The sequence below is a fragment of the Pangasianodon hypophthalmus genome, chromosome 21 (assembly GCF_027358585.1).
Source record: "Pangasianodon hypophthalmus isolate fPanHyp1 chromosome 21, fPanHyp1.pri, whole genome shotgun sequence".
Lineage (NCBI taxonomy): Eukaryota > Metazoa > Chordata > Actinopteri > Siluriformes > Pangasiidae > Pangasianodon > Pangasianodon hypophthalmus.
Window position 1 is genome coordinate 13679988 of NC_069730.1, and position 19796 is coordinate 13699783.

At 37.6% G+C, this 19796-nt stretch overlaps 1 protein-coding gene across 4 annotated transcripts in view; it reads left to right on the top strand.

Moving 5' to 3' along the window:
- LOC113533157 (receptor-type tyrosine-protein phosphatase S) overlaps positions 1 to 19796 on the top strand; it is a 128281-nt gene that overhangs the window by 23215 nt on the left and 85270 nt on the right. For all 4 annotated transcript variants that reach the window (XM_053227342.1, XM_026925076.3, XM_026925080.3 and 1 more), the window contains exons 2-5: positions 1730 to 1803; positions 9565 to 9690; positions 14424 to 14569; positions 17268 to 17409. In XM_053227342.1, coding sequence (XP_053083317.1) covers positions 9597 to 9690; positions 14424 to 14569; positions 17268 to 17409 — 382 coding nt within the window. In that variant the 5' untranslated portion in view covers positions 1730 to 1803; positions 9565 to 9596. The remainder of the gene's footprint in view (positions 1 to 1729; positions 1804 to 9564; positions 9691 to 14423; positions 14570 to 17267; positions 17410 to 19796) is intronic.

A 19796-nucleotide genomic window follows, 5' to 3' on the forward strand; every position in this document is an offset into this window, starting at 1 on the left:
ACTCTAGATCTAAAGTCAAGTTCATTTATTAATAAGATGTAAAAATGACATAAAGTGACCAACGTGCTAGACAATGAGATCTAATTAATTCAATTTAAAGTAGAGTAACTAACAGCTTTTCAACTCAATCTCAAATTTCAATCTACTGCATCTGAAACATATGGTTAATTATCATGCACAACAATTTCGAAATGTTTCTCTGTACTGAGAAAAGAACAGAAAACCTGTTTATCCGAAGCTAGGAACAGTTGCTGGAGTGTCAATAGCCCCAATTATGTGAAACACATACTTTTGTAGAACATTTTAATGAATCTGTACAATGTGTCTTTTCAGAGATGAGACTGTTTTTTTTTTTTTTTTTTTTTTTTTTTTTTGTTTTTTGTTTTGTTATACAGAGAGAAGAAATTGAGATTATGTAGACACTTAAAACACAGAAATACATAAGAATTAGTATGGGCATAATTAAACGGAATGACTTTATAGCTTACATAGTTGCATATTTTAGAAGTTTGTTGATGGAATTATCAACTGTCCTTAGACTTCCATTATAAGTGAGTTTTTTATACTACAGATAGAGATTAGATTGAATCATGGCTGTTTTTCTTTAAGAAAAAAGATACACTTTAGTTGAAGAAAGGTGTGTAAAGTATGAAAAAAAGGACATAAATGGAAAAAAAGATTATGCGATAAAAGGACACAGTACAATAAAGTAACATGTAGACCTTCATTTTGGTGGCTTTGTATTACACGTCATACATTCGAACGAATTCTTCCATGAATCCTTATCGTACTACTCCTCCATACCCGAAATCTGTTATTGATCTTCTTCAATACACCTGCAATTACATAGATCTATTGTGCTTTGAAAAGTTCTCCCATCTCTTAAATCCCATAATTCCATCCTCTACCTTGCTCCTGCCCTAAAACCTATACATTGATCCAGACCGCCGCTTCCATTCTGTTCTGTTCTGTCCCGCTAACCTCAGATGCTCTAAGGCTTAAGGTCGCATACAGGCCTGGCAGGAAGATCACACCGGCTGGATGGATTTCAGTGCGGTTGTCATGGAAATGATGCTCCCAGAGGGCCCAGGACTAAGCCCGTGGACTGGACTGCACAAACAGATTGCTGGCTGATGAAGATGAGCGAGAGAGAGAGTCAGAGAGAGAGAGACAGAGAGACAGATAGATAGATGTAGGAGGCAAGGGAAAAGTGGTTGACAAGGCAACAATGAGGGAAGACACGCCTCACTGCACCAGAGATGAAGAACAGAGCTTGGGATGTAGGGGGGAGGATACACACACACACACACACACACACACACACACACTGACACACACACGTATACCAGCACGTCTCTCTAACTATTTCTCCAAAGGGTGCCTGACATTTCTCTAAAGTCTTTTTGAATACAGTCAGTAATGGGTGATGCAGCGCAGTATACTTTGCTTAATGAAGTTAGTGTGAGTGAGTTCGCTTGTTGAATATGTGTGATTAAGAAAAGCAGCAACATCTGTTCAAGCTCAGCACGGCTCTGATTTACTGACCTGCTCAGTCAGGGGCTCTGAATATAATAAATGTCCACGAAGGAAGTTTACTTCATTGTATCAGATTTGCCTGTTAAAGCATTTTTTCTGGTTTAATTCAAATATTTTAAATCAGTGATCAGATTCAGTGTTGCGTAATCACATTAACATTTCATGTCCTGTATGTGTTTGTGTGTTTTTTCAGGCATTCGGGTTCAAACTGCTGAGGATTACCAAAACCAGGACATGAAGCCAAAACGGGTTTAAAAAGACAGTGTGGTTAGTAGTCTTTTTATTGTATATGTCTCATGAATGAAGTGTCCCAAATGAAGTAGTAGTGTCTAGTTACAGTTATTTTAAGAAATATACAAAACTACGTTCTAACAATATGTGTTGCATTGTAACTATACTGTATGTGTTCATGCACACTACGTCCACGTTAATCAGGATAGACCCGAAAACTGCATTTTCGTTTTAAAACGCTCTCCGTCTACACTGGAGTTTCAAATGTTTTCCAAAAATTGCTTGTCCGCACTGAAACGTCTGAAAAGGATTACCTCCCTATACCACGCATGCATAAAAACATAGGAAGCTTTGGCCTGCGCCACTTCCTTCAGACGTTTATTTACTTTCCGTCTCTTTGAATCGATGTCAAGGAAAAGCAGCGAGTTTTTTAAACGGACAGGCGAAGAGGTGGAGTTGTTGCCGTGAGTAACCCAACATTATAAAGTGAACATTCCGTCCCCTTTGGAAAAATGCAATCTGAAGGTTGTACAAAGTGATATTAACCTTTACCAATGATATCAAACTGGATAGCAGGCACAACAACTGCAGTACAACATTGTCCACCACCTTGGTGTTTTTTTGAGTGGAATGGGTCACATGACTGTGTCACATGACTAAAAGTACATCATTGTTTTTGAATATCTCCTTTTTCTCAGTCCACACTACAGCGAGAAAATTGCTTTTTCAAATTTATCCACTTGGGAGAGTGTTTTTCGAAAAAGCTCCGTTGTCACTGGACAAAAAAAATGCCGTCTCAGTGTGGACACAAGGCCAAAACATAGAGAAAAGGATGCGTTTTCAGATTTATCTGGATTAATATGGAGGTAGCCTCAGTCTAGTCTCACTAATGCTGCCTTTTTATATGCAGGTATAATTTTGATACCTAATTACTTATTACTATCTACTTATTACACTTTACCATTTCAATACAGAGAGTTTGTTAAACATTTCCAGATTGGATGTTGGGTTCAAACAACATGAGGGTTGGAGGTACATACATAGCTCCAATTAAATACTTAAAGTTTTTCTCCCTAATATTTCATTAACGTGCTCTGGAACTGTCCTAAATGTTTTTTTTTTTCGTAGTTGTTTAGCATCCCTGTGCTCTCTTTCGTGTCAGTTTATGTAGAACACTCTCTCAGTGTTTAATAACTAACTAACATTAATTACCTAAAATAATGATAAATTTTGGTTCCACAGAAGCGGAAAATATCATATAATATAAGATATTTTCATAACATGAAGAAAAAATCTCTGGTAAAATAAAATACATTAAACAGTTTGCTAACTAGCCTGCTACTGCAGTAACCTATTGAATGTGACGTATCATAATTCAGTATTAAGATGACGAAGGGCAGTTAACAGATCTCGCTGTAGCGTTTGCTATCTAAAGGTGATCTATAATAGACCGTGTGAGTGATATCACGTAATAATAATCCAAAGAGAAAAGCAGGATGGTAGCTTTCTGATGGGTTATTTCCTCATTTTCTATTAACACTTGCTTCTTTGATTACATCGAACCCTGATTGTAGCAGAGAAAAGGACAGCTTTATATGGTGAACAATTTACTAAGTAACTATTTTTAGTAGTCAGTGATTAGGCACTGGCTAATTGTTGTTTAGATTTTTTTACATGGAAATGTTAAGCTAGCTAACGTTACAGATAAAAGACTGTGTGATGAAGTAAAACACAACGTTAAATATATCTTCAAGACATAACAAGAGGTCGTATTTGTTTAGCGGCTCTGTTGAGGTTTAGCTGAGTGTGTTGGTTATATAGAGCACTCCTTTGCTAACTGCTAACTACCTTATTACCTCCAAAGCTATTTGCTAGCTACTGAACTGGCCATTTTAATAAGCTGCCATGTTAATAAGATCACTTCTGTCACCTGTGCTACCATTGGAATAGTTTTATTTTTTGAAGCTGCCATTTATTTAACTTGGGGTATGTGAATCTGTCGTAGTCGCTGTGGAGAAGCTGAGTGACACTTGACAAGAAATGACAGCATTGGGAGAGAGGAAAAGCCATCCGCTATGCTTTTGTTAAAGAAAACCTTGGCACGAGGTTCCAATTTTGCATTTTTTCTGCCCCATGATGAGAGCAAGTACATGTTTTACCTTTGTCAAAACAGTCCCACCATGTTGCTAATTATCAATTGAAGGCTGTGTTTTCCCTAATTGTGCATTTGCTTGGCAAAACTGGAGCGGAGGTATAGCATCGTTTAATCCCCCCCCGCAGAAAAACATGCCATGAGTGCATCTGGTACGATCCTTTATTTAACTGTATTTGTGGAGCACAGTATGTTGCAACATTTGGTGGAGGTCATGCAGGTTAAAACAGGAATAAAGCCGGGAATGAGGAGTGGCTGTGTTTGATTCTGAGTTAATTTGAGGCAGAGAGTGTGAATGTTTTATAGATAAAATGTTTCACGAGCAATTTGAACAGACTATATGATACGCTGACAGTTATTTCAGTCCCAATAGTTTTGTAGTACCAATAGTACTATTATGTATTGTAGTATAGTACTATTATGACAATAATATTACAATAAAGCAATATTTTCAGTTGTAGTACATCCCTTGAAATTAGGGCTAGGCAACATGAGATATCATGAGTGTAGGGATTCAGAATGAACGGATAATGTTTTCTTATTTCCAACAGGTCCGAATACAGATTGGAGGCACACTATTATCCCAGCCTAACCACTGCCTTACTGAACTCCAAAAAAACAACATAATTCTACATTATTTCTATACAAACTGGCCTGAAGAAATGTGCTTTCATTTAAAAAGCTGCTGCTGTGTATTGCCCATGCACACTATGCAGTTTGCACAGGCCTGCATATCTCTCTACGGTATCCAGGAAATAATAATTTAATTAATTTTAAAAATATTAACTTGCACATCCATTGCATGTATTTTCATCATTCTTAAATGAATGTTCTCCACTGTAAAAGAAAAGAAATTCTTCCCAGAAAATTTTGCAGTCATTATACTGAGATTAAGCTTAAAGGACCCTATTTTGACTCGCAGCAGCAGCACGGCGTCCCAGTTCTCTTGTCGATTCTGATAGTGTGTCCAGTGAATCCCGTGAAACCCAAAAACTTAAGTAAATCTTTCAACTATAAATAATTTGGGATTTAATAATTCTCTGATTTGGGAAAGACATCATTGTTTTGAGAGTTAGCTAGCTTACTCAGTCACATTAGATAGAAAGCTTGCCTGAAAGATTGGACAAGGCATCTGGTTGAAACCAATTATGAACTCGAGTGAGTACCTTCTAGACCACGCCCACTTCTGGTTCAAATCTGAATACAGATAGAGATATTTGGAGCACTAAACACATACAGATTTTCCATTTATCCTACGCAGGTTCACGGGGAGCCTGGAGCAGATCCCAGGGAACTCAGGGCACAAGGCACAGATAGAAATTTATTTAGGTGAATTTATGTTGTATGAAAAATACACAGAATGGTATGAAGAAGTAAGGCTGGGGCTGATTTCTTTCTAGTTCAAACTGTAGATTCATGCACAGTCATGTGACAGTCATGTCAGGTGATTACCCAGACTGACAATATGATATTATGATACACTTTTTTGAGATATTGTGGGTACTTTTATTACCCTGAATAGCTCCAAGTAACAAGGGGTCTGATTGAACATCATTGTACTTTTTATAAAGTGATGTGTGGGTATTTAATAAAAGCCCAGCATAACTGAATATATGGAAACATATGGTGTATTGCAATACTGTCTTTAAGTATCGTAATATTATGTTCATAATATATCACCATATCACCCATCCTTATTTGAAATATGCAACAAGCATATTTTTAAAAAAACAAAGTACATTAAAAAAAATGGGGAAAATTCCAGGGGGAAATTTTTCTAAGCCAAATTCCTAACCAAATTATATAATACTGAATTATCATGTCATTTAATATCCTTTGAAATTGTTGTAAATATAACAAACATCATAATATTGGATTGTACACTCATCATACCGTGAATATTTCATACCGACCCACCCCTACTTTGAACACTCTACCTTCTGGAGATGCAAGATGGTTACTTAAATGTTCTTATTGATCACTATCTGACCCCTTCCCCATTCTGTGCCTATGTCATTTCCTCTTTATAAATTGAAGAGCGCACACAGGAACCTTTTCTAGGAAAAAAGAATCAATCAGAAGTTGATCGACTCAAATAACCCTGGTTCTAGTTTTAGTTTTACTTGTTTATGAAGGGGTGTTCCAGTGATTAAAATATGCGATTGGAAGCATCACACCTCACTCGTAGTGTTGTTTATCTCACAGCAAAGAACTATGGGTAGTGAGGAGGGAGGTAATATTGGGTGCTTACACCTGCACACACACAGGAATGAGAGAAATGGATTTTACTTATTGCAGATATTGACTACTAGATAGGTGAATCTTATGGCTTTGGTTGAAAAATTGCCTGTTCCACCAGACTCGGGCATTCACCACACTTAATGTGAAAGCTGGCCAGGAAAATACACGGTGCAATGGGAAGTTTTTCAATAATTAATGGGCCCTTGTAAAAAAATCCATATCCGCTATAGTTGGACAGGAGCATGAGTGCTACGATGCATTATGTTACGACACACCTACGATGAAGCATTCCAGAGCACTTAGGTGTAGATTTGTTTCTGAGTGGACTGTTCATTATAAGCTGCATTGTGGTAGTAAGCAATTCTTTCATGATGGTATAAGATATTAATTACAGAATGATGGAAAAGAATGCGTGCTTCGTTTGGCAGTACTGGTGTTTAGTTGCAGCATGTTTTGAGCGTGTATACAGTATGTGACTTATGACATGTTACCTAATATGCGTTTATTGCAAAAACAATGATTAATCAATGTAAGTAAAATAATTATTATATGTAAACAGATACTTTGTCAGTTCATCTTCGGCCTAAATTAGCTGTGGGACTGCCTGCACACGCATACAATCTAAATTAGGTATACCATTGAAAGAGAAATGTCTCTACGCCATCAGCGGAATGAGGCAAAGACAGATCCTGATGAACTACAGGCTCATTTTTAGCTGTAGAAACTAGTAGATATAAAAAAAAAAAAAATCTCAAGTGCCCGGAATGTAAATTCTTGTGCTCACTGGTAAGAGCAGTGAAGCACTGTGGATATAAAAAGCGATTAGTAAGCAAGATACGAAGCAACTCGACAAATTTCTCCCAGCTTGCAAATTACAGATCATTTTAGGAGAGGGACACACACACACACACACACGCATAAACACACTTTCACTGTAACCAAACAAGCTAAATTTATTGCAACATTCTTTAATTTGATATTACAATGTTTTGCATAAGTATTCGCCCCCCTTGAACTTTTACATATTTTGTACTGCTACAACCTAGAACTGAAACAGACTTCATTTTGATTATATGTCATGAATCTACACAAAATAGCCCTGAATATTGAAGTAAAACTTGTGACCGTATTGCTGTGAAACCTGTAAATTAGTTCTGGTCCCACAAATAGTTGAATGTTAGACGTACTGTGTAATTCAAATAGTTCATTCTATTTCAGTTCCAGGTTGTAACATTACAAAATGTGGAAAAGTACAAGGGGGGTGAATACTTATGCACGGCACTGTATACCACACTGTTGAATTCTTGACTCTGATTGGTCAGAAGGTGTTGATTCATTTTCAGTAACAGCAGCTCTGACAGTAGTGCCTGCTGTAATTCAGGTCACCGTTTTATATTAATGTGCTCATTCTAATACGTTATCATTTGTACAGTCACAACTCATTCGCACAAATGCCAGATAATTTAAACTTAGTAATAAATTGATTTAAAAAAATTGTTATTTAAGAAAGAAAAATGCATAATTGTAAGGGGCTGTTTATTTAACATTTATGGAAGGAGTCTCCAGTGTCAGCTTGTTGTGAAAGTCAGTATTTATAAATACTTAAAACTGTAGTATATTATAAACTGTAGATTTTGGAATTTTCGGTGTTGAGTACTAACATTTATCCTAAATTCCCTCATTCTGAATCACTCTGTTTTTTTGTTTTTTTTTTTGTTGATAATACATAAGTAGAGATGCTTCTCCATTAAGAAGCACAGATTCCTGTGTTTATTAATACAACTAAAACAAATCAAGGCAAATATAATTCCACAAACCGCTTCAGCTATGAAAGATTCTCTCTCGAAGCACATTTATTTTCCACTCAGAAAGAGTCAGTATTTTAAACTCCCATCTTCTTTTTTATAGTGAAGCTAAATTGCACATTTTACACATTTTTTTTGATCTGCAATTAGATGAGGTATCCTAATTCTTTTAATAGCATGATGATGGTTATAAAATGATCTTTGGGGATCACATTTAAAATGCAGTTGTAGCATGAAATAGCTCATTTCCTGAGCAGTGATAATCTTCCCACTGGACTGTGGCCTGTCGCCCATGAAACTCGCCGATTTGTAATGACATAATAAGCTACATTAATTTCTGGTTTTCAAGCTTTTGTTAAAGATCCAGTGTGCAGTCATTTGAAATTTCACTTCTAAGCCCCGATGCTACTGATGGAGTACGGAGCTTTGCAGTTAGATTTCTTTTATTCATATATGCATTGCTTCTCAGGATTTTATGCATACAGGGCAACAATGGATTGAGCAAGGATTGTAAAAAAAGATGGCACATCCCTGAATGATTGATTTAGCTTAGTCTATTCATGATATTAATAGTCATTTTGCAGCTTGTCCACTATGAGATAAAACCAAACCCACTTTATATTGTAAAAGGTCTCAACACAGAAGAGAGAAAAGGAGAGAAAGACAGAAGGACTAGAATGAGAATACTCATTTTTTATTTTTTTTTTAATAAGTGCAGCAGCACCACCAATGGTCACACACAGAATGGTATGAAGAAGCGACACTAGGGCTGATTTCATTCTAGCCCAGACTGTAGATCAGTGACACACGTCATGTGATTACACACAGTAAAACTCCCGTAAACTTCGTGCATCGTGATATTTTTCAGTTCATATCAGCCCTGCATTCATATAGTGACAGATCAGTAAAACATGCATATGAAATACAGTCGTGGGTGTAATGAAGGCAAGCAAAGTGGATTATTTACTCTCTGTACTCTCATCATTTTTTCCTCAAAATGGAAGAAGAAAAACTGGAGGAGAAGATAAAAATCGAAGTAAGCACACATTGTCTAATCAAAGTACATACTGCGCAAAAGGACAGAAGACAGAAGCATAATTTCAGGGTTGTTTTTTTTTTTTTTTTTTTTTTTGAACAAAAGGGTTTTTCTGTTTACTGTGTTTGGTATTTGGAGGAAATATGGCATGAACCCAGTAGAGCATTACGGACTTGAAACACATAAAAAAAATGTTCATTAAAAATGAAAAACATCAAAAAAAATGCAGCGGTCTATTTTTTTGTGCGTGTGTTTGTGTGTGTGTAATTGTTTGTCTCAGGTTAATCTTGGTATGTCATTGATGAGAGTGATCTGGTCTGAAAACTGAATGGTCAGGAGAAAATTTCCTGTAGCTTTTCTATAGGGAATACAACAAATCAACAAGCTCTCTTAGATACTGTAATATCTGATATCATAAATAAATTGTCTGTAAATTGAGGTAAGAGGAAATGGACTAGACAGGGTGGGTGCTTGACCTTTTCTCTCACTGACTGACTGGCTGGCTGGGTAGACACCAGGATAATCTAAGTGAAGCTAAGGTTTATTTCTCTTTCTCTCTGCAGTGTGCCTGAACGATTGTGTGTGCTTCCCCGTCATGGCTCCTGGCTCGGTGGAGGTGTTTCCCTCTTCTCTCTTGCTCCTGCTGGCCCTCCTGCTCTCCTCGTTGTCCAGCACCTGCCATGCCTTATGTACGTATCCAAGCCTTTATTAACGAATTCTTATCATTAAAATGTGATGTAATGTCTCATAGTGCCTGTACATATGGGTTTTCGACGATGGGTTTCATAACAAGCTGTTAACAAGCAGTATGGGGTGATATGGAGAACAAGGGGTTAAATCCTAGATATTAGATGCTAATCAGGCTGCTTTCTTATAATTATTTTCTTATATATTTCTTATTTCTTATATATATTTGCTAAACTTCTCGGAGAAATCCTGGTCTTCGAATATCTGTATTGGTCCGAAGGTGGTGATTAGTTTTCTATAACAGCAGCTCTGACAGTAGTGACGGCTGTAATTCAAATCACACGTTCATATTAATGCGCTCCTTCAGATATGTTTTCGTTTCTATAGTAACAACTGGTTGATCTTGATATGGTGACATTTAACATTTACTGAAGGAGTCTCCCGGTTCAGTGCTTTGTAACAGTCAGGAAGTTTTCATGTTCTCCGTGGGAGAGTCATCAGGACATGGAAGGAAGCTGGTGAGGGAAAGAATGTTTATAGCTGCTATAACATAACAGGAGTTAATTAACGGGAGGTGGAATTATCTTGTTTCATGGACATTCCACAACATTAAATGTAACTATAAACAGATAAAAAGTTTGATATGGTGTCATTTAATAAACATAGTCCATGCTGCTATAGGAAAATAGTAAACGTGGGGTTAGTAACAGTAACTCCGATGCGTATCAGGGTGCATCACACTACTCTCTCCATGATTATTCACACAGGACTGGTTTTATTGATGAATCTGAATTTTTTCATGTAATGTGTTCATGAAAATCACTACTAAACATAATAATGCTTTCATTTATTATTATAGAATAGAATCCAGATACCTATGATACCTTTCAACCATCCGTTATTTCTGGTCAAGCAATTGTTTCCGATTATCACACCTCACCTGATCGTGGCCCGTGCATGCCCGACGATGATTACTCGTCCTCTTCCTCCGCCGCCGTCCTCTCTCCTCGATTGGTTTTTAATGATAGTTGTCATGGGGATGGTGTGCTCCGCTCACACCGGAGCGTGTGACATCATTGGTTAAGACATAGCATCAGCTGACGCTTTCGTCCCTCAAGGTTGTTCGGTCCTTTTGTTTTCACGGTTGAAAAAGTGCCATTGGGCAAACGAATGACTGTAGAGTGTGTGTATGTGTGTGCGTGTAAGGGTGTGTGTAAGTTACATCAGTGGAACGGCTCCCTATGGAGAGGTCTGGATATAAAGCCTTGTGTTGCTGAGGGAGCAGAAGACGTCCCAGCGCTTCTGGAAGATTCTGCGAGATCAGAAGTGAACACTGAAAAGCCGAGTCAGTGATAGTGCAGTGATAGTGGAGGCTGAAGCGGTAGGACGAGAGATGTTCAGAGACAACGCCCCTCAGCAGCACTCAGTCTCCAGCGATTTCTTTTTGTTTTCTTATCTCTAGGGCTCATCAATAGTTTGCTCTCTGTCGCTATCTCACTATCGCGCTGCCTGGGAATACTTTAGTCAGCTATGTGTGTGTGTATATATATATATATATATATATATATATATATATATATATATATATATATATATATATATATATATATTCCCTCACTCACATTAGCACACTTCATCTATTTCTTCTCTCCATCTCTTTTTTTCTGCCTCCATCACACGTCGTCTCCTTTCTATCCTTCACCTATTAGAACGTTAAATACTTCTGGTCCCCCTTTGTAATAAAAGGCTGATTTGCTCTAGCTTTACCCAGGCAGGCAGAAACGGGAAGAAACACTCATCTCTGAATGAAAAACGGGGATGAAGGCGGGTGGGTGGAGAGAGGAGGTGTGGGATCTGGTTGCCATGGTGAGGACCAGGCCTGGCTTAGCCCTGACAGATGAGTGTGAGCCCGCTGTCGGCTCTGTTTGAACCGACGCTATGGCAACAGGACACGGAGGCGATGATCCTCCGCTTGGTAATGCTGGTATCTATGACTACAACCTCCCCCCAGCCACCCCCTTTTCACACACACACACACACACACATACACACACGCAATTCAGTGTCCGGCGGGAATTCGATCCACTTTGCATCCGGAGTCAAGCGGACGGGGCCAAGCGCAGCCGCTCTTTATTAGATTCGGCCGCGGAATTACAGCGGTGTCGTATTTATCGCTTCCCGTCGGCACATTGACAGAAGAGCACTAAATCGGCCGGCGAATGCCACTCACGCTGCCCCTACTTTTTGTCCACCATGAAATATTAGCCTTTTATTTCATTACAGCATTTGTCGCTTTCTGACACAAATCTGCCCTCCGGCTTGAGCGCACCAGCATGTGTGTAATAACAACTTTTCTGTTATGCAGAAGTCACCAGGTGTAACAGGGCTAAGAATGACCTTGTTGAATTTATTGTGCACTCTGCAATCATAGTTTTGTGTTTTGGATAATCTTGTTTACTCTGTTTGTTGCTGTTTGAAGCTTTTATGATATGGGCACTGAGCTGCATTCATATATTGATTGCAACTTCCTGCAGGTCAATAGAGCAGCTGTGTTTCTGGGCTTTATGCACCTTCTTCTTGCCTTATTATGGCAAATTATGAAATACTGTTTGCTGGAGAACATGTTAAAAGCATCTATTAAGGGCTGAATATCACTATACAGAATAGGGATGGAGCAGTGTGTGTTCACGCCAGTGCCTTTCAGTTGTCTTTAGATAGAATGGATGTACTTGTATTACATAAATTTATTGTATTGTTTTCTTTTTAGAGGCAGAACCCATGATATGATCTACATCAGGGGTCATTAACTGGTGGACCGCAGTCCAGATGTGGACCCAGTAAAGTATTTTAGTGGACTGAACCAAGTACTTGGAGAAATACTGATAAACATATAAAAAACTGGCCATAGTTCAGCAACTCTAGGTTTGTAATCATGAACCAGCTCGGCTTCTTTGCAGATCCAGTGTTGTGGTTTATCCAATCACATGCATTTATTGGACAAATGATTTAGCTGGAGGCGGCTCATCAGACTAGCTACAGGGCTAGAGATATTTTTTCAGAAAGGGAAGAGTTTTCAGATCTTCATAGATTTTCATTTAATTTACCCTCTCTGGTCTAATTAGCAAATTGATGCCATGAGTTGATTTTTTTTTTTTTTAAAAAATCCCGATGACGAAAACAGAAAAGACAGATGGAGAGTAGGCTTGTGAGATGCCATCATCCTATCGTACAACACAACATCGTCCTATCATGCCCCCAGACAGATTGATGATAGTATTGCCTCTGGCTCTGAGGAGGGAAAAGAAGGGGGCGTGGCCAGACATTTGTAACATGTATCGTGTACAGTTTATATCATTACACCGAAAAAATGCCGGAAGCTGGTTACGAGTCAGCTGAGGCTGCTTGTCGCTAGCATTAGCATGTCGTCAGTTTTTTTTTAAATCAATTACCCGTTAACAATGTTAGGAATGCTTACAAAACTGAAATCAGGACTGTAAATAAACCTACCGAGTTTATAGCTGCAACTAAGCTCATTATAAAATTGAAAGAAAAATCATATAAACTGTGCGTGCATGTACTTTGTGGTGAAGAGATACTTCACGGAGATACTTACTGAATTCTTGTATAGTTAAGTAGCCGTGAGAAACAACACACTGTTTCATTTTCTTAATTTGAGACTTTGGCAAGGACGGACAACGGAATCTAAGATGCTTCAGAGAAGGATGTTTTGTTGTTCTGTTCAAAAACACTCAAAAGGACTAACAGGCGAAAACGGATAGGCTTAGTATGAGATACAACACAATTTATTTTCGTCGATCTTAAAGCTGCAAGCACCACGTTTTCCGACAGACATTTAAATCTTTAAATCCAACTTGAGAGCTGTCGTGATCGTTGGAATCCATAAGCGATTCCTGAAACTTTTGTCAATCGTCAAGCCTAATGGAAAGAATTACATGTATTCTCCTTGTGTCAAATTCAAAACATAGCTACTTGGATACTTATCCTTCTAACCTCATACTAATACAGATATGAATAGGAGGTACACTATTGGGTTGGTTTTTTTTTTCTTTTTTTCAGAAAGCTTTCCAGAAGGTTCATGTGGTTGAGAATAGAGTTGTGCATCAGGACTGGGAGGTTTTTACTATCCTGCGATGCGGGTTCGCGCTTGAAGGGCACGAGTATTAAGCTTGTGGTACAAAGACCACGTTCATTAAAATTCGTTGGAGATTCTGATAGCGTGGCCTGCAAAACTTTGTAACAAGCCCAAAAAAAAGTAAATCTGATCATATTTTGAGGTGGTTATTATTGTCAACTATAACCGAACATCACTGTTTAAGACCAATTATGAACTCGCGTGTAGCTGAGATGGAAGGACTGTATAGGTTCAGGAGAGTTTCTGCAAATTGCTATTAATTTCTATAATTAAATACGAATACAGATACAGATATGAATACTTTGACCACTAAACAGACAAAGATACAGATAGTGGCATTGCGTTATACCCCTTACCATAAACGGATCATTAGTGGCTCAGCGTTTAATTGTAACTGTTGTAGCTGTTCAGTCTTTTTTTTAAGCAAGGAATGATGTGTAACTAGACCTTCACAAATTTTAGTTCTGTGTGTTCTTCTTAATGAGTAATTCACATCGTACATAACTGGATACATTTTTTTTTCTTTTTTTGATTATTCATGCATTACTGACTTATTAATGACGTTATGTTTGTTCCCTCCAGCTTCCCCCAAGTTCACAAAGATCCCGACAGATCAGATAGGAGTGTCCGGTGGTGTGGTGTCCTTCGTGTGTCAAGCCACAGGCGACCCGAAGCCACAGGTCATCTGGAACAAAAAGGGCAAAAAGGTCAACTCTCAGAGGATAGAGGTGAGATGCACACCTACACACACACACACACGCACACACACACACACACACAATTGATGCATTGTGTAGCAGCTCATACAACCTTGCATGCTTTGGAGTGCCTGAAGGATTTCATCTTTATCTTGCATCCACTGTTGTATTCCTTTTTATAAAGGTTTTTTTTTTTTTTTTTTTTTTAAATAAAGATGTAGCTTTTGCTTCTAAAAGCGGGTGACTACATCTCACTGTATGCATGCTTTTCTGCCTTTTTCCACCAACTTTATTTTACATTCTATAAATCTTTAATGATAGCAAAAGCTTAAACCAGAAGCATGCCATTTCTTCACATTTTCAACTCATGTTTAATATGATCTCTCTCTTTTTGTATACAATATTTAACATATGTCACTTTATACAGTATAAACAGATTACGCACTCAGTCCTCACCGTTGCAGTACTTCGATTTTTATGAACTTGTCTGACATGAACAGAGGGTCGTTTATGAGCTGAATTTCATTAGTCATTTCTGTCTAACCAGAGTAACACAAAATATATGCTGATTGTGCGATGACAATGAGAATGCTTAAAAGTGTAAACAAAGTGTAAACAAATCACTCATTTTGTCTGGGTTTAATGTAAGTGTGCAGTTTTTATTATATTATTTATAATGCAAAATCAGCCCTTTGCAACCAAGTCAGTCAGTTGTGAGCAACAAAAAGACACTATTTGCCATGGCCATACATGGTAATATCATGCATCTGCATATACATAATATTAAAATCCTCACAAAACAACGGAATATTCCTCCCACCCCATTGCCTGCAGCAGAGAACAAACTATTGCACTCGCTCCGAAAATCTAAAATGCAAACCAGAATAAAATAGAAACAACGGGAGTTCATGTGAAGGCATTCAATGTGAACCTCCTACACTAAACAGTAATTTACATTTAAATGGATTTTAAATGAGTGACATGTTAAGTGGAATTTGAAAAGGAGAAACAGTGTTTACAGTCAGCTCCACAATTATTGGCACCCTTCATAAAAATAAACCTTTAACACAAGCAGGCTGAGCTGAAACATATACGGATGCTGTATAGCTTTATGTAAGCGCAACATTTTTTTTTTGAGCTGTGCAGTTAGTTCTGCAAAGCATTGGTTTCAAAATTATTTGCACCCCTACGTTTAATATATGCTGAAGCCTCGTCTGGAGATAATAACAGCACTGAGCATTTTCCTATAATGTATAAGAAAGGTGGAGAAATTTCTAGAAGGATCTTGGACCCTTGTTTACACTAGGTCATTCATGTGTCGGAGAATATGTTTCATTACCAGATCCTTCGCACAGTTCTGATTTTTTGTTTACATTACAAGATTCTTTGCACAATTCAGATTTTTTGCTCAAATCAACACATTCATAACCGCAAGTTATCCAGATTTCTCTTTAATTTGAACACACTTGTCCCCCGAAACATGCCACATACACACATTGATTGTTTGGCCAATTGTTTTGATTGCTACTCAGTTTCTGTAGGTTCCTTGCAGTTTTGATTGAATCCTCAAATATCAAATAAATCACCAATCTCCCCATTTCACCACTGAATATAATCACCGCTGTTGCTACCCTCCGTTGTTGTTTTGCTACTCTGCCGACAGTCGATGGTGATGATGAAATTGACACATATGTGCATTGGGAAAAATTCTAATAAAGTCTCTGAACTGATTGTTCACATTTTTATCTCATGGCCACTTATTGGATATGTACCCAGTCTAGGACCACACAGAACGGTGGCTCAGGTCTGATTTGAAAAGATGAGATTTTTGCGTCCTGAGAAAATCAGTTCTGCGTCACTTTAAGGAATAAAATCTGATCATTTAGACCTGGTAATATGAGACTGAAATCTGAACGCTGTATTGCATCTTAATATGCAAATCGGCTTTTTGGATTTGAACACCAACTAGTTGCTTTCTGAATAAAAAAATGGTTGCATCATCAAAAATCATGAATCTTCATGATGTTTTTAATCTTAACATTAACATTTCATTGCAAAGCACTGGTTTAGTGTCTTTGCCACCATTTCTGTTTCGATTGGGATGTATGTTTATGGTCATTTTTTTGTTGAATGATTCCAAGACTTAACCTTCCAGCAGAAGCAATCAGGTTTTGAGCTAAAATATCATGATGCTATAAAAAAGCCCCTTATGCATCAGTGATCACGTATCAGATGCTCTTACCCCCATGCAGTCCACATTTTCTGATTGAAAAAGAAATGCAGTGATGTGAATGGCAACAAGTCAACATCATACAGTATGATTCCAATTATAGTTCTTGTGACGCTTGGCAAAGTTCAGGTACAGCATTTGTGTCCTGATTTTGCTTTACTACTTTTGTTGAGTAATTTTTGTTTGTATTTATGTATCTATTACCTGACTTGTACAGATCAAGAGCAATCCCTTTTGTGTTGAAAGCTTTTAGGTTTTTCTCTTGAAGGGTGCTAATAATTCTGTAGTTGACTGTATGAATTGCAAGGAATGCTTTAGGCCACTTGTTTAAAAGATGACTGATATATTTCAAATATTGTTGATAACAATATTTAAAAATTTTGTCCCACCCTACACTAATGCCAAGTTAATTAGAGTAAACTTTGAGTGTAAAACAAATGATCAGATCTGCTTTGATTTGAAATACCGCATTAATCCGCTTTTCTCTTATTGGCCCAGACCATAGAGTTTGATGAAGGAGCGGGGGCGGTGCTTCGTATCCAGCCACTGCGAGCTCCGCGAGATGAGAATGTTTATGAGTGTGTGGCCCGGAACAGTGAGGGCGAAATCGCAGTCACCTCCAAGCTGTCCATTATCAGAGGTAAATTCCATGTTTTCAATAAATGCCAAATTTCATTGTTGTGAAAGACAATAATTTTTATAATAATAAGTCAATATGCCATATACTGTACTATACGTCCAGCAGGTAGAAATGACAATTTTGGTAAATTGTTTTTAAGATATTTGGCTAAATGGCATATATGGTATGTTTTCTCTTCAACTGTAGTCATAAAATATCAAAACTCAACAAAAATTTGAAGAAGGCTTAAGCTCCTCCCGCTTTGTATAAACACGTCATGTCATATCCCTGAAAATCTTGTTTCCTGATATATATGTATGTCAATTTATGTCATTATGATATACATGTCAATTTCTTTTATAAACCTTATAAACCACACTAACTAGGCTGCAAGCATGTGAAGTCACATTATATTTTAAAACAATTTTCCTCAAAATCAGTTTGTTCTATATTCGGAAACAGAAATTCCAGTTTCTACATGACCATCATACATGAGATTTTACATGATCACTCCTATTCCTATGTACAAAGAATAAGGGAGGAATTTCTGAAAATGTGAAAAAGATAAATCAGATACAAATTATATCACAACGAACATTTCTGTAAAAATCTTTTTCTTGAAAGCATCTTCACATGGAGTAAATATTTCAATTCTACCAACATCAAAAAAATAGATTTTTGGTTTATTTCAGTATGCAGATTTATGCAAATTTAATAAAACAGTGCCTCATTTGCAAAGATAAATTATTCCAGTACAAAACAATTTTAGTAGAATATCAAGTAGAATATCGCTAAAAATGACCATGTTCACCTGTGGTTTCTTGCCTTAAATCGTGAATATAGTAAATTACAAATGATACGTTTCCTTCAGACATAAAGCAGAAAAAAAAATATAGCATGACACACAGAAAGTGACTGTCCTTTATTTCTAATGCTGTAGACTTCTTAGAGCTCTTCTTATTAAGACAGGAAGTTTAGTTATGAATCGACAGCATGTAATATGCTGTCTTTTCCTTTTCATTTTAAAATAAAGGTTTCCACCTTTAGCATAGAAAATAGAAATTGAGATTTGAATCCTGTGGAGCGTTATGAGCAAATGGTCCTGCATTTCTCTTTGTTAACGGGCTCGGGCCGAAGGCAGAGACGGGGAGCGTCATGCAGAGCAGAGTGGGAGGACAGACATGAAGGCAGTAATGAATTTGTTAGTCTGGTAATGAAGTGCGTCACATTGGCAGTCACAGCGTATTTAACCAGTGAGTATCGGCACTGTCTCGCTGTCTTTCAGCATTTCGCAGCAACCAATGAGTTCATTTATTTTCACAGGGGAAGAGAAAGAACTCTGTTTGATCTCAACAACTTCCAATGAGGGAATTAGTCAAGTTAGCTAGAGTACAAGAGGTGGTGGAGGAAACAGACTCAAACGAGACCTAGATAGTTTTTCCTTTTATAATCACTGTAAGAATACCTGTCTCAAAATGGTTATTTTATTTTTTTTTCCAGTTGGACAGCACTGAGTGCTTATATACAGTAGATATATAAACTGCAAGCGGTGAAAGTGCGCAATTCTTTTTTGGAAAGCTTGTCATATTTATGTTGTTGACTTTCTGTGCTAGTGACCATAAGGTTGTGAGCTCGAATCACATGACGTAAAGACTAGAGAGCCACTCTCTACAGGATGAATGATATAACACAATCTGTGTGTCTGGTAGGTTGCACCCTTAGGACAAAATAAAAGAGACAAAGAGATACATATTGAGACATTTAGGAAGTGATTTACTGAAGGCTTTGGGTGTGTAAAAACCTGCAAACCTGCATTTACGGAGGATGATGTCTTCCGAATGAGCAAAAATAACATGCTGTCTGCTTCGAGACTTTGCCTGAATGAAGACGAAATTTTAGGCACTTCTATCAGAAACCTGGTTTCATCTGCTGACGACAAAATTATGCCCTTATAATATAAGGTTTACCAAAAGTAACATAATCAGAAAGTTTATTAAGAAAATGACTTATCGTTACCAAGGTAAAGTCGAAACTATGCACCTCTATTTTAAACAGCATTTAAAGAGCGTCTTTCAGAGGGTTTACATTCACATGCAATATCTGAGGTTCTTACTTTCATGTGAGTGTGAGCGAGAGGTCAGGGACAAACAAATTGCACATTCATTAACGTGAAGATACAGCATTCATTCCTTCATCCTTAGTAACTGCCTGGTCAGAGTCGCGGTAGTTTAAATTAGGCTGCGAGTCTGTTTATATTTTGGGAAATAGACCAAGCTAAATTTGTTAGAAAACACTGTGGGAAGGTACAAACAAAAATAATAACTGTGTACACTGGATCAAAAAATGTCAGTGTCTAGTTGAGACCAATTATCAACTCGAGTGATGTAGCTGAGGCTGAGGAATTGGCA